Genomic DNA, 15,571 nt, shown 5'->3' on the forward strand with positions numbered 1-15,571 from the left:
ACTGGGAATGGCGTGCAGTTTATGATCGCAAACCCAGAAGTGAAAAAGTAATGATAATAAATCATATCGGTACGTTAAAGTCCACATGCACATAACCTCCAATGGCAAAGAGATGGATATCTTGTCTGTTTGATTCACAGAATAGATGCATATTGTCCATCAATTCTGTGAAAAACCATCTGATAGCCTTCTACATCTGCCATGTCATGGGCTGCTTTTTATTTCCCACAATGCTGCAGTGACAATCCAGCTTTCTCTTAGTGGTCGTTCAAACTCCCTTAAAATCACTGCAACTACAGCATTTACCTCCGCCAATTAATGATTAAGATACAATAAGTTGATTACCATTATTATGAACAACTTGGTGTCCAACATGTTCATGGGTGGACCTGAAATGGGACGTGGACCATCTCAGATTGTTTGAAATGATTGTTGAATTATTGTTATCATTACAGCAACTAACAGATGTTCTGTGTCTGGCTGCCAAGCTTCTTTGAAGTATTGTAAAATGTCTAACATTACAATCAATATTTCAACAAATTCATGTGCTATTTTAAATGGTGTGTTATGTTTGCAGACACATTTGGGTGCAATAACTATTCTAATAAGGGTAACTAACAAATATGGGGGAAAATATAGCCATAGCACAGTAGTTGAGATAGATAGTTGAGTATGGCATCATAAAGTATAACTGGGAGGTAAAAAAAAAAGAGCTTTACTCATATTTTAAAGTTGAACCCTTAAGCAGTAAAATAAGGTTGGGTGCTTGTGTGTAGTCGAATGTCCGCTTGCGGAAGACATTGCTGTGGCAGAATGGAGAGGAAGGCGGCATTCAGATTCGGGCAACCAGCGGGGAGCCATTTATTTTCTTATTCAATTTGAAAAGCTTACAAAAACTCAGAAAATAATCAGAGTCCCTAAATCTGAATTATATAGCTCCGTTCACGCCCAATCAGGTCATACAATGTTCTCTACTTATCGATGCCTTCACATATGATTATTCTTCAGCAACATTACCCACAGGTATGAAAGGCGTGAGGACAAAAATATGGTTCAACCAGTTGGGGAGTCTACTTTTAAAGCAAAACTTTGCAAACTACCAATCAGTTTTTAACTACAACAAAGCTATCCTGGGAATAAATCCAGTTTGGTTAACTAAAGTTACATTACAAAATAGTTTAAGCTACTTTTTAAAAAAAGTTAAGAAATTGAGTGTGGCGGTGGCAGCATTATATCAGTGGCGGGCCGTCAGTGGTAAGCCTTCTCTGCTGGCCTAAACAGAATCACAAAGATTCAAAGTTATAGCTATTTTATAATTTTATTGTTTTTCACAAATGCACTAAATGTATCATAATTATTTTTCCCTATTAGCTTATTTTCTCTTGCACACCTGTGTTCCTCTGCTGCCTTCAGCCTTGAGCTTGATCCTGCTGCATGGCACCACCATCAGCTGTTAAACTAAACAGACATCAGGCGTAGTTGCCAAATCCACGGCCCGCCACTGCATCATATACAATGCATGATGGAGAGGAAAAGAGGACAGGCTGGTCAAAGGGGGTTCAAGTTCAATTACAGCAGAGTAAATCAAAATAGCAAATCATTTCTTTCCTCTTATGGCTCACACAAGTTTGTAGTTTCAGGAGTCAACTATACGAAATTGGCAAAAAAAAGTAATTTAAATACTTATTGTGAACTGCCAGACAACTCATGCAAAATAGTTGTACGACTAGTTTAGTTACATGTAGTACACTACCCCCGCTATGAGCTAGCCGGTGGGGCTCAAACGGCAGGAACGGTGCAGAGAAACTCAGATTACAACACACACAGACAAAGAGTAACTTTATTCTCTGCTCAGGTAGACGTTGCTCCACTATGTCTTGAGATAGCAAATAGTTGTTTGCTGCTATTCATGCTCTGAATGTTGAATAGACTACAGAGAACCGTTAATATATGACAGAATTGTCATGAAATAGTATTCAACACTCAATTTGAAAAAGGGCTCAGCTTTCTGTCACCGACAATCATCTGATACAAAACAATACAGCAGTATCACTGTTCTGCTGACTGTTAAAAATACGTTCAGATACATGTTAACATAACACAATCAGGGGATACAAGTTGCTCCTTTTCAACAAATTCAATTATTTAGAATGCAACAATATGACTCACACAAATATTCTTTGTTGCAAGCTAATAAAATGGACTATATACAGATTAAGAGCAGCACGAAGAGCTACAGTATGTGTACTTGAGGGTTTTACGGTTTGCTAGTGTACACAAAAACACAAACAAGTTGTGTACCTCATTGCAAGGCAGTATAGATATTCACACAATAGTGATATGTGTCTTCAAAGAACCTGAGGTTGCATCCAACTTTAGCGTACATCTTTATTTGAGTGGTTGTGATGCATCTCTGGTGTTTTGTCAAGACTAAAAGAGAAGGGATACCTTTCTCCCTCTCAGTCCGAAGTTTAAGCGAACAGAAGAGAAGACATGTTGGCACATCAACATGTCTTTGGTTCATCCTTCTCATTGATGGTGACTATAAAACAACAGCCCCACTGCAGGATACAGTGCCTGCAGATATGGCAGGGCAGGCCAGGGAATTGAATTACATGTAAACACCGCCCTCTGGTGGCCTGTGTGAGACATTACCTGCTAAGGTCATGTATCATTTAGTGGTGATTGGCACAGTGTTAAAACATGTTCTTTGTTGGTTATATATATATTGGCTAATTATGACCAAAAATAATTAAACACTTCTTTACATATGTGTGGCCAGGAATGTGAACAGCTGGAATGTGAGCCAATTCAAAAGCACCTTCATTAACAGCAAATACACAAAGTAGTGTAGTTTGCCCTTCTTTTACCAGCAGGGTATACAGATGTTACAGTGTTTAGTCAAGCATGCTTGCATTTGCCGAGACCTCTGACATACAAAACAGTTTCTGTGTTATTAGTTTTCTGGGCATTTTATAAAATTAAAATCAGATTGTGAAAACACGTAGACAACGTCTTTGCCATGTAAAGTGTCCGTTTGATTATTGTCTCTGATGTCAGTTGGTGCTCGATGTGGGGTTGCTAAGCTGCCATCAAATATGACTAAGATATTGTATCCCACGAAGAACTTCAGTATCTGCCTGAAAAAAAGTCTGCCATGAAATTGAAAAAGTAAAATTCACTGACATAAAAGTATTTTCAGTACTGCTTCATCGAGGGCAAATGGCATCTCCTGTGCAAAAAATAAGACAACGATGTCTTCAAATATGGGAATATGGGATATACCACTAATGAAGGAAATCTGCATCTGAGACATTAGACGCTCAATAATTGTGTTGTAAGCTGCCAAACGTGTTGGAACCCAAATGATACACATCACATCCGTTAATTTGGTATTTATTGTAAAGAACAAATGAAAATCTAAATGACAAATATATTTTCTCTTTTCCGATACATTCATAGAATGTCACTTAACACTCCTCCTACTCGCATCTCTCTCCATACAACATTCAGAACAGAAACACCAACACCAGCAGCACCACACTCTGTATTACCAGAGCATCGGCTTTGTTTTATGTCTACTTCTCTTGGATTAATAAATTAAAGACAATGGTACGCATATAATGCAAGATGCTCATAGGATTCAGGTTTATTTGCACTGCCCAGACTGTTATTAACTGTGTATTCAGTATTCAAGTATTCCCTTTCTGATTATTTCTGTGCTGGATATTATCCTAAATATCTGCTTCATGGTTCTCATCCCATCCCATCATAATCATCATAACCATCATCTGTGGATCATATTATGCGGCGCAGTACAAGAATAACGTTTCATTAAACATTATGTACATGTACTAGGAAAAACAGAAAAGAACAAAATGTGTCTTGCAAACGAATACGCGATTGTGTCCCCATGCAATACCACATGCAGTTATAGAGGGTGCATGAAGAAGGCGACCACACAAGACCTGGCATGGTTTCTAGTGAAACGTTAACACATCCAGACTCTTTTTCGAAGATCGTGATGATCCACCCGAGTCCATCCCGTTCCAAGCACACAGCGCGTCATCGACCGGTGGAAGTGACAGAAGTATTTCGCACCGCTTTGCTGTGCCAAACTACGCTGAGCCGTATCCTCCTGTGACTAGAGATGGGTATTTGCACAGCGTTGGTCTGAACCATCAAATCATGGCTGCAAGTTGGCACTGTATGAGTACATATATAAGAAAAGAAGAAAAAAAGAAGAATTTGAGTATTAATGGCTTAAGCACTGGCACAAATGAAACTTTTAAAACCATAACAAAACAAAAGCACTAAAACAATCAGCCGCCTCTTGGTTTAACATTTGAAACAAAAGGCCAAACAATCACATTAGACAGGCATCAGACGTGGAACATTTTTCTTTTTTTAGGGGGATGTACCAAAGTATTCAGTGTGCAATTATGAGTTGTTCAAAAAAAAAAAAAAAGGCAACAAAATCAAATGCTGAACAGAGCAAGGCATATTTTTGAAAACAAGCAGTCCCTGTTCCTGTTTTCACAAAACGTTTGACGATAGCTTTTGAATGTCCAGCTCATATAAAGAATACATTTACAATGAAAATTCAAGTACATGTTTTGTAAATCATCGATGAATTGCAACCTTTAAATTACACACATGACAGGCTCTACATTTGTCTTAAAAACCCTTTTGTGGAGATGTTCCTGTGTTCAGTGTTGTACGATGATTGACAGCTTTGTCAGTAGAATGACGCTCAAGAAATCAAATTATAACGTTAATCTTCACAACGTTTCCATACATTCCTGTCCACCTAGAACAAAAGAAATCCTTGCATCAAGCTGATGAATAAATATGGAAGTGCACATTATGTTTAACAGCGGATTGGAGATCCTGTGTGACATGGGGCAGAAGCTTTCTCTATCACAATGTCCTAAAACGACTGCAGAAATAGTTTTTGACACAAACAGAAGCATTACCCTCTGAAACAATGATTATTATCCTTGATTTTTAATTTTTTTACATTAAACTTAAAATCTGCCAAAGAAATGTAGTCAAATTAATGTGTTAAAATCATGTACTGAATTCAATTAGCCGACTAAAAGTCAAATTCCTTAATGGTAAACTAAAATAGCAGCATGCAGCTTGTTGGTAAATATTGCCCAGAGGAGAAGGGTAGATTTGAACAGCTTGTGCCTGAAAAGATATTAAAAATAGGAAGTGTGAATGTTATCTAAACTTAAGGTCAACACCTGTTGCTGAATAACTAAAGGAGTGTCAGATTTCCCACCAAGCCCACACAAGCCCTTCAAAGCAGCTGCTCTTTGTCTGCACTCTTGAGTTTAATATTGTTCTTGTTAGATTTGTCTAATCACCCCTCAACATGCGTTGCGCAATCGGACATAAATGACGGCTCCCACACAACCGTGTCTACAACTTATCTTTGTCAATGCAATGTTGCATTATTTTTTTCTCCATTCTGTGGAATTCCAGGTTGTATACACATGTCATTAAAAAACGGTCACCTCAATATTATTAAAAACAACGAATGTTGTTGCATTGCTTCGCATCAGCGTACAAACACAGAGCTGACATTCGGGTTCCCTTTGAGTATTTCAAGGGTATTCTGTACACTAGCGTCCTTTTTAATAAAAACAGCATCTTTAAATTTCATTTGCCTCGACTCCAGCAAGACAAAAGAAAGAGACAACATACAGTGTACTGGGGCCCTTTCGACCCTACATTATATAAATTACACCATTCAAATGCGACCAAGACTCACGATGTCAGATAAACTTCTTTAAAATGAACGACAGTCGGTGAGTGATTAACTGTGTTCTCATTCTCGGATTGAAAAAAGAAGAAGAAAAAAAAGTCTTTTGTTGAGCTCAAAATGTACTGAACGGTAAACTTCTTGACAATTTGTTGTTGGGCGAACAGTCCATTGTCCCAGCACTCTGTTGTGTATTGTTAAGAGAAAACTCATTGGCCCTGCACGCAGAATTGCTGACAGGTCATTTCATGGCTTTGGGTTGGCCAGTTCAACGGTGCATCGGTACATCTCAGTGACTCCATTTCCCTCGTTACATTCGGTCCTGGCGTCACGCTCCCCCAGGTGCAGGACAGGGTAAGTGTCCGAGCTGCTGCTCTTCCAACGCGCCGGGAGTGACTTCATTGTGTCTCTGTTGTGGCTTTCCCGCCACCGCCTCCCTGTTTCCCTCTAATCCGTCTTCCCGTTCTCCTGAGGTGGGGCGGCTTTGCTCCTGCGTGCCGAACGCATCACCTTGTAGCAGCCGCGGGCAATCTTATGCATCCACATGATGTTCATGATGTCCAAGCAGATACTGGAGCCGATCCAAGCCACACGGCCACCCCAGGGCACCAGGTAGAAAGCCTCAGTGCCGTAGACCGCATACATGCGGATGTAGTACACTGGCATGACGGCGATGCGGACCACAAAAAAGACCACTGCCATGCCGACGCCATTCGCCATGTTGGGCCGGGAGGACTTGGGATAACCTAGTACCTCAAAGAACCAGCTGAAACACAACACAAGGTTGAGAAAACAGTGCCTGGCATGATATGTACATGTTGTACATCCAAGAAGCAATGGGTTACCTTCATGTAATTAAAATCCCTAACAATTAACACAACTTCTGAGATATTATCTCCAGAAATGTAAATTGAGCTCCAAACCTGAATTTTAAGACCCACAGCCCAGGTCATGAGTAAACGGGTACCTACCGCTGGTTCACACATGGTGTAGAAAACTCAGCAAGCAGACGGAAGTTAGCAAAATAAGGCAACATTCCTTCGCCCTGGAAGAACAAGGTAAGAACAGGAAGACAACGAAACATGAAAGGGACAAAAACAGTGAAAGAAGAGTCATTTGGATCAGCAGGCATGAAGCTGATGTACCGACTGCTCCTCAGAGTGACTAGGTGACCAAGGAATCTTCAGACATAACCGTATGGTATTTCATATGGCAAGACTTCTATTGTGTGGGGATCTCAAGTCTAAAATTAGATGACGTCCTCCCAAATATAGACCTATTTGGCAGATCTAAGAAAAGAGCCTTCTCCTTCAGGGCACACAATTAGGCTTGAGCTCAAATTAGACTGGTCTTTAATTTGACTTCCTAATGATTCATGTGCCTCATCTATTGTGAGCAGAAACTAGTCCATACTATAAAAGGAGCCAAATCACAGATCAACTGGAATACATTGTGATCTAAGGCAGTTGTTTACAGTGAGGGCATGTTGACACGTTGAAATCAAAAGGGTTCACTAGCGAGCATGAATGTGCCACATTTACCACATTTAATGGCAATCCATCTGTTTGAGTATCAGATATCTTTGGAGTAATGTTGACACTGGCACAATTGTTGATAAATGGATATGTTTCGTCCTCTGAGGAGAACAATTTAGGGATAATCCTATGGGGACCACGAATACTCAGCAAATTTAATGGGAATTGATTTTAAAATACTGAAAAATCATCCCCATGGAAACTTGAATATTAAAAGGGAAAATTCAACACCGTGTATGTGGATGTCCAATCAGTGTTGATTGTAAATGTCTTCAATTGGAGCAATGAATTCCTCAGCGCACGTTATATTGACCGAGAAAGCTGAGTTGTCTTACTCACGGGAGCTTCAGATACAAGTTTTCTCAGCCAATAAAGCACACACTGAGGAATCTATTGCTTCAATCGAATACATGTGCCATCGGCACTAATGGACATCCACATAAGAAAGGTGGTCATATTCACTGTAAACATGGCCAGTAAGTAAGAGAACACGAGAACACTAGAGGCATATTCAGTAACCAACACTGGGCTCTTTTAGAGAGACACTACATTGCTTTGCCTGATATACCGTAAGCTGTCGAAATAACGTCTTGATCATTTACTCCTTCATAAAAAAATCCACATGCAATAATGGCCACATAAAGTGAATCTTTTGAATTTATTGAGGTAATAACCATTAATGCATCCTTACTAAAAGCCAATTACTGCCAACTCACTTTAATGTCTTTTCCTCCAGAGAGCAAAAAGCCACACTGAAGACCACACTGCACTGCAGTTCATCCGAGTAACAGCTCGACATTGAGAAGGTATTGAGCAGATATCAACACAGCATTTGATACATATGATGAACAACCATACATACATTCAGCCAGCCACTATGTCCAAAGGAGCAACCAGAAGCCATGCAGAGTAAAGAGCGATACGTTTAACTGCCAAACACGTCGTTGTTTAGGAGATCAGGGCCTGAAGTCCATGCTGTATGAGATCATCTTCAGCAGGTTTTGCATCTGAACTCAAAACTGGATTATGAGTGTTTATGAGAAGCCACCATGAAGCCCTTGAGGGATCCTACCATAAAATAATATTAATTATGGCTTAATTCACGTTCCAATTGAACAATTTTCATCTGCTGCTAAATAGAATGAAGATGATCTTACAAACAAGATGCTTTCAGGACTCCCCATCGTGAACAGTGTTGACCCGGCCTACTTTGCTGAATTAAATTTTGAAGATCAAGCACTCAGGATTATAATGGTATTCAAATTGGGGCATTAGCCAGATACATTTGTGTACCGACTGAAAGACTGAATAACACTGCTGTGGTCTACATCTTAATTTGAGTTGCAATTAATTGACTTGTGTTTTCTGAAATCAAATTGTGTCTCACATCAGAATTAAGATACAAATCACAGCATTCAATGTCCCACAAAGAGCGTTGAGGTTATTTGGCTCGTGGCCAGGCTTTCACAGCATGTAGAAGTAGACTTACCGTCCGGGCTGAAATAAAAGCTGGTCATTAAAACATACTTACTACGTGACACAAACAGGGTAATCTGCATTGCAGCTTTTCTACCGTATGATTTGAACTTTCCACCTTGCATGAGAATACTAGTACCTCTAGGAACTGGTAAGTCCATACTGTGACTGGGCATCATATCTGCTCAGTGCAACACAACAGCAATAGTAGCAGACAAGACAGGAATAGGAAAGTCCCCATCTAAACCAAGACCTGCTCGTTTTTTTTTAAATGACACACAACCCTTTTGGTAGTTTTTGCATGAAGGACAGTCCGACTTGATGTTGGCAGATTTTGCATGTAGGGTTTGAAGAGGGGCCATTTGTGTTAAAGTCAGCGGAGGACACAGACACACAAAGACAGACATTTTAGAAGAAAAACAAAAAAAAGATGCGACCACAATGGGAAGCAAATAAGAAGCAACATGTACAACACTGAGAAGAAAGCATGCATCTAATGGTTACACAGCAGTTAATACATTATCTTTTTGGTTAAGCTATTCTTGACTGTTAAAACACACACACACACACACACACACACACACATACACACACACACACACACAAATACAGATTGCGCTATCGAAAAATCATACCATTACTTGAACACTGTTAGTGACCGATTAATCAATGATCAAAACATACCAACAAGCTCATGACATTAAGCTGAAGTTTGTTTTCAAATTAAGTACATTTAATTGGGCCTTACTTTGGCTGTGTGCTTCTGTGTTTAACACTCATATTTTGAGTAGATTTCTTATAGAATTTATTGTCTATTTGATATTCCACATAAACACACCCAACACATTAACTAATAAGACTTTGACAACACACGACACATTTGACTAAATACAGAACTAAATAAAATTAAAATGACATCAAAGGTTAAGCACTTTTATTGGAGTTTTACCGCAAATTTAAGATGGCTACAATAATATGGCTCACAATATGTTTTCAACCACCGTTGACTAATGCGGAGCATTCATTCTGTTATGAAGTTCAGATCCAGTCTGAGGAAACAGTCTGAGTGTCCAGTAACAGTATGGCCTACTTCGTTTCATTTATCTAATTGTTTTATATTCAGGGGCTGGCTCTGTTTCTCCAAATGAAAGGCTGGATTTACAATCGGTTATGAATCATATTTCTATTCCAATGATGTAACACTGCTTTAATTTTGTCGCAGAAATGTGTAAACGTAATATTCCTCATTCTCAATGGAATGGAGACAGACAAAAACTTTTAAAAACCTGGTTGCTAATATGATATGTGTCACAAATTAAAGAAGAAAATCAAATCTGTAAATCCAGCCAGTGACTGTAATGTAGTTAGGGGTCAAAGGTCAATCTTAACTGCGAGGTTTACGCTAAACATGTGGTTAACACCAAATGTCCAGAGTGTTTTACTGCTTCTTGGCAACGTAAAAAAAAGCTTAAATCCAAGAATAGTATGGGGACGCAAGTGGAACAATGCACACCGAGTGTCCTTCTGCATTTTCCTCCATAAAGAAAGGTTTGCTTAACTAAAAATAAAATGGCTATGGAAGGAAACTTTTAACAGCATTAACACCAGTAATTCTGTAAAACTCAGAGTACCCCTGATAGAATACATTCATGGCTACGTGGTGACGTACTATCATCTTGGGGTCAAGTGGATGACATTATTTGAGTGGCTTTGTCAGTATTTCCCTCACCGGGGAATCTCAGGAGGAGTGTAAGGAAGAGAAAGAAGAGGCAGAACTGGCACAAATACAGACAGGCGGCAGGTCATGTAGATATGCAGGGAAGTAATTAAGGAAGTTAAATACTGTTTGCTGGCATGCACAGTGACAATATAAGGAGCCCTTCCTGTGTAGATTGCCTTTGAACTGCAAGCATGCACACGGTTGTTTACAGTTTAGCATTCAGCTAAGCTCGACTTGCGTCAGATTCATACAACATTAAAAGGGGAGAGGGGGGGAGGGTCAGTAAAACAAACAGAAAGCACAGGAATTGTAAGGGCAAAGTGGGGGGCAGGGGGTCATCAGCCAGTACCACCATTGAGCATTCCATGCAAAAAATACCATAGTCATTCATTTCCATAATATTATCAACAGATCCTGGCGACCTAGAGGGTTTCAGATTAAACCAAGAGTGAACAGCACTGCCCGTAAATGCTGAGTACACTAAACGTGTGTATAAATATATCTAGATTAGAGCCAACTGCATACGGGCGGTGCAGCAATAACCAGTACCTCAGATGAGATGTGATGATAGAGAACGATACTAAGAAAGCCCACGCAAGATTATGAGAGGCAACCATCGTGTTCGTTTGATAAGATTGCTTTTACAGTGCAGCTTTAACAATCGCCAAACCCGAGTAAAATGTCAAACAAACCCGACACTCACAGTCGCGCTATTCCTGCAACCCTCGCATCATTTAAACGTGCCATCTCCAGGCAGGTTAAAGAGTACAACCGCTTCACACTTCGCACATCCTCGGAACACCGAAAACTGTGCAGGGCAACAGTGACTCCTTCTGTAGATACTGTAACTCACCAACCGGTGCATTACTTCAGCACTTTATTTCACTGAAAGTGCGATCGTACAGTTTAGGGTATGGAGGCAGACACTTGCTGAAAGGTGGCTAAATTAGGTAAAAGGCCCAGCTTGACAGGACACAGCTGTTCACCCTTGGTTGTCTCCTTCCCATCTTGCCTGCACGTTCTGCTATTGGACAATAGGGCACTCACCAGTACATAGTAGTAAGCATACAACGCTGCCAGATGGTGAACTACAAAAAATTTGTCGCCTATCGCCTTCCAATAGTAAAATATCAGCAGCAGATCTGTAAAACAGAAGCACAGGGGAAAGAGAGAGAACGTGTCATGGGTGGAATCAAAACATTTAAAGGACATACGACTGATCAAGAACATACTGAAAATAATTGAAAAACTTTGTTGGAAAAATTTTCCATTCTATTTCTGACCCTGAAGTGAGTCCTCGGAGCATGAAGTTATCACATCTTATTACAAAGTATGTGCAGCTTCTTTTGGTCTCATTTTCACAACCATTACCTGGGTAAAGTGGACGTTTCTCTTACCAGATATGAGGTAGCCTGTTGTGATGCCAACATTAGTCTTCACCAATGTAGGGTCTCCCCTATTGAACAGAAACACATTTGGTGTTACAGAGTTTACATGTCTCTCCATGTACACTGCTGTCCAAAAGTTCAGAATCCCCGGCCACTAAAGCCTGATTGTTACAGTCAGGTGGCAGAGAAGCTCACAATTCGTCCTTCATGGTTTTAGGATGCAGAGTCATTAATTAGTCAGCCAAAACTATTAAATAATAGTCCTGAAAGATACTGTTTCTATCTCTGTTAAAATAGCTACTATTGAAAGAAAGAAGAAAAGCACCAATATAACCGTTGATTCAAAACTTTTGAAAACTAGTAACACCTGAATGAGTAAACAACTTGCGGGGGATTTCCCTGTCCCATCAAGCAGAGGTGGATATCATTTCTTAAGCCCTACCCCTTTGGTTACTGTTGCTATGCCGGTCATACTTTACTGCTTGAAATTCCTGGTTATCTTTGAAACATTGGGTGTTTGATGTCACACACAAGCAGCTTTTTCACTGCCAGGTTTTATCTGGCTGGAAACACTGTCTCTTGTCGACTTTATAATAATTCCGGAAACCTGGTTTTCAAACGAGAACCATATAAAAAGATCTGAAACATGAACTTGACGGCTACATGCATGACATATTGCTCAGAGGCTAAAGCTATATGTCAATATCCTCCTGCGCTGATTATCCACAGAGAAGTATGCTCTCGTATCGCAGGATAGCTTTTCAGCTTTTGAGAGTCGGAGCTCAGCTGGAAAACTACAAATGTAATAAAAATGTAATTTACACCTTTACATTTGGGCTTTCGTGTTCAAATCTTTAAAACAGTGCGCTTCACTGTAGGGAACAAACAGGAGTTGGGCCCCGTTGGGAGTGCTGATGTTATCCTCGACTCTGATACAGGCGAGTCTTGGCCCCGACACAGTGGACGTGACGGTTCGTAACGGAGGCTATTTTCCTAACAAAATCCCGGAAACACGCATAATAATGACGTCAGCTATGCGCTAACTTTACTTCTTGACCTTGGAAGCAATGCTTCGTCACTACGGCACGTGGTTAGCTAATTAGCCGGACATGCTAACGTTTAAAGCTTACGTTAAAGCAGTTCAAACTCACAGCTTTAGCTAGTCTTACACTTTTGTGTTTTTGCAAAGAGAAAACCAACCTCTGAACCCTTTGTATACCTAGAATGCCCTTAAGAGAACCCGCTTCAACGCGTGGACAAGTTCAAAGCTACGGGTGCTAGCTAAGCTACGACTGGACAACCTGGCCATCTGCTGAAAAAATTAACTTACACAGCACACTGTATGACTAAAATGATGCCAAAAAAAAAAAGGGACGGAAAGTAAAGGTTAAAAACATGCAATTCCCAGCCAAACTCTCACCAGACTGGGTCTTCATTGACAGGGTCATCGAAGAACAAGATGTACAGACAGAAGATTCCCACCAACAGTGCGTGAAACGTTGACACCGTCCTGAAATGAAAAACAAAAACACAAGGCCATCAAGATCTTCTCCCGTCTGACGGGAACAGTACCGGCACAAGTCAGTAGATTGTGTGCTCAATAAGCTTGCCAGAGGAATATTGAGTATCTATCTCCTTTTTTCCCCCAAGCGGCTCTTGTGGTTTGGACTAGTGTCATTTTTTGTTGTCCTCACAGGGAATCAACTGATCGCCTGTCACGGCTGCATACAGATTCAGACCGATTAGACTAAAGAGATTAAACACTGCTGAAGGGTCAGGCAGAGCGGCGCGCACAGTCCCAGTCAGTCATTGGGGGCAGCGAGACGGTCTGCCAGTTCTCAGCCAGTGAGACGGTGAGACACAATGACAGCCACGCTGCCTGCGACTCTGATGATACATAATCTGTGAAGTCATGGGCCCTCAGAAAGGATCCCTGTAGTCTGGATCCAGCTCCACTAATCCTTTCACTTTCATTTGCTCATAAACCACGTGATCCTTTTCAATATCACTACAGAGTGCTCTCTGTAATAATGAAACTTAATATTTGAGAGAAAAATGAAAACAACCTTCAGTCCGGCGTTCACTGCGCTCATAGTGCTCAAAGATCACATCTGTCTGTCTGTCTGTCTGTCTGTCTGTCTCAAGGCACTCCAAACACTCCAATCAATTTGTTCTCACCAGTATCTGCAATGTTCCCATTACAAGTTATATGACAACAGATGACACTTGGTTGTTGGTCAAATCAAATTGTTTATCGGTTTGAACGCTGAGTCCTTGAAGCATTTTGACTGAAGAACTGTGAGGGCAACGTGGTGTATCGTTGCTTCAGTGAAACAGCCCGCCCACGCTATACAATCTGTAAAAGCTACGGCCCTTGTTGAATGTTAAAATGATGAGGTTAAACTGCAGTTAAACTGCACAGAGAAAGTATGGCTGAACTAAACACTCGAAGCACCGCTCCACTGAGTTTCCATCATGGTGCCGGCACCTTGCAAACAGCGGCATGCGGAGCAAACATTGCAAAATACGACAATGATGCCAGTAGTGAGTCAGATGCTAGTGTCACAGAAAATGTGTGGGTTGACTGAAACAAATCCCCCGACCCCCCAGGCCGACTGAGAGCGGTGCACGCGGCGTGTGTGTGTGTGTACATTCTTTCATACGTGTGTGTGTCGCGTCACCTTGAGTTCCATTCCACCTTCTGCTTGTCACTGAGGACGAGGAAGCCGGGGCTGATGCGCGTGGACGTCCAGGGGCTGACTCTGTGGAAGAGCCACTGGAAGGTGAAGAAACTGGTCACCGAGATGGCGAGAATGAGCTGGTTGAATGGTTCCATGGCCACCCAACCTGACTGTGGGAGGATGGAGGGGAGAGAAGGCAAAAAAAGATGACGAGGGAACGTTAGCCGAGCTCAGTGGAATCCCCAGCGATCCAAGACACTTTTGACGACAACAGGTCATCGACTCTTTACAGCCTCAACCAAAAAAAAAGAAAAACTGTATTAAGACAAGATAATGTATTACCTTCTGGGTCTGTGTTACTGAGGAAGTGTGGCTCTTTAGACAGAAGACAAACGTATCAAGACAAATTGTGTGCCGAAAAGTTTTGTGGTTTCAGCACATGCACAAGCCCACACACAAAGACACAAAGACACACACACACAGCTTCTAAAACCACACAACAACAAAATTGGCTCGCTCATCTACTGTATAGTAGCCAGTAAACTGCCAAATAAATGTGTGCTTTTTAACCCACCATGGACTTTGCTTTGTTTGCATGAGAAAAGCAGCCAAGAACCGGTGAACTATGTCGAAAACATGTCCTATTTCATAACTTAAATCACAGCTACAGTATGTAATGCAGCGACATGCAGAGTTTCCTAAATAGCCCTGCTCCCATCATTATCGGTCCAGTTTGAGTGAGATTTAATAATGCACATTATGGCTGGATTGATTTGAACAAAATGAAAGTGTCAGGGCAAATACCGTGACACAGATACACATCAACAGAACTTTTGATTTCCACCACATGAGTAGAAATCCCCACTACAACCGCAACATTAAAGAGAAGTATCGCACAGCTCTACTTTCTCTATTTCCGGAGCTTAAGTGAGGGCCGGTATCTCAACGTTGCTCAGCGTCAGAGCATCCTAAATGGAAACAGGTCAGCCATGTGTTGGAAA

The 15,571-nt window shown here is 41.0% G+C and overlaps 1 protein-coding gene across 1 annotated transcript; it reads right to left on the reverse strand.

Moving 5' to 3' along the window:
• Positions 1-3,380: 3,380 nt before the first annotated feature.
• On the reverse strand, positions 3,381-14,731 carry LOC306750951 (TLC domain-containing protein 4-B-like). Its single transcript, XM_079234441.1, has 6 exons — positions 14,571-14,731; positions 13,310-13,399; positions 11,899-11,957; positions 11,549-11,643; positions 6,742-6,815; positions 3,381-6,536 (listed from the first exon to the last, which is right to left on the reverse strand). The coding sequence occupies exons 1-6, from the start codon at positions 14,723-14,725 to the stop codon at positions 6,218-6,220; spliced, it is 792 nt and encodes a 263-aa protein (XP_079090567.1). The 5' UTR covers positions 14,726-14,731; the 3' UTR covers positions 3,381-6,217.
• Between the last annotated feature and the right edge of the window lie 840 nt (positions 14,732-15,571).

This window comes from Taurulus bubalis (genome assembly GCF_910589615.1).
Source record: "Taurulus bubalis genome assembly, chromosome: 18".
Taxonomy (NCBI): domain Eukaryota; kingdom Metazoa; phylum Chordata; class Actinopteri; order Perciformes; family Cottidae; genus Taurulus; species Taurulus bubalis.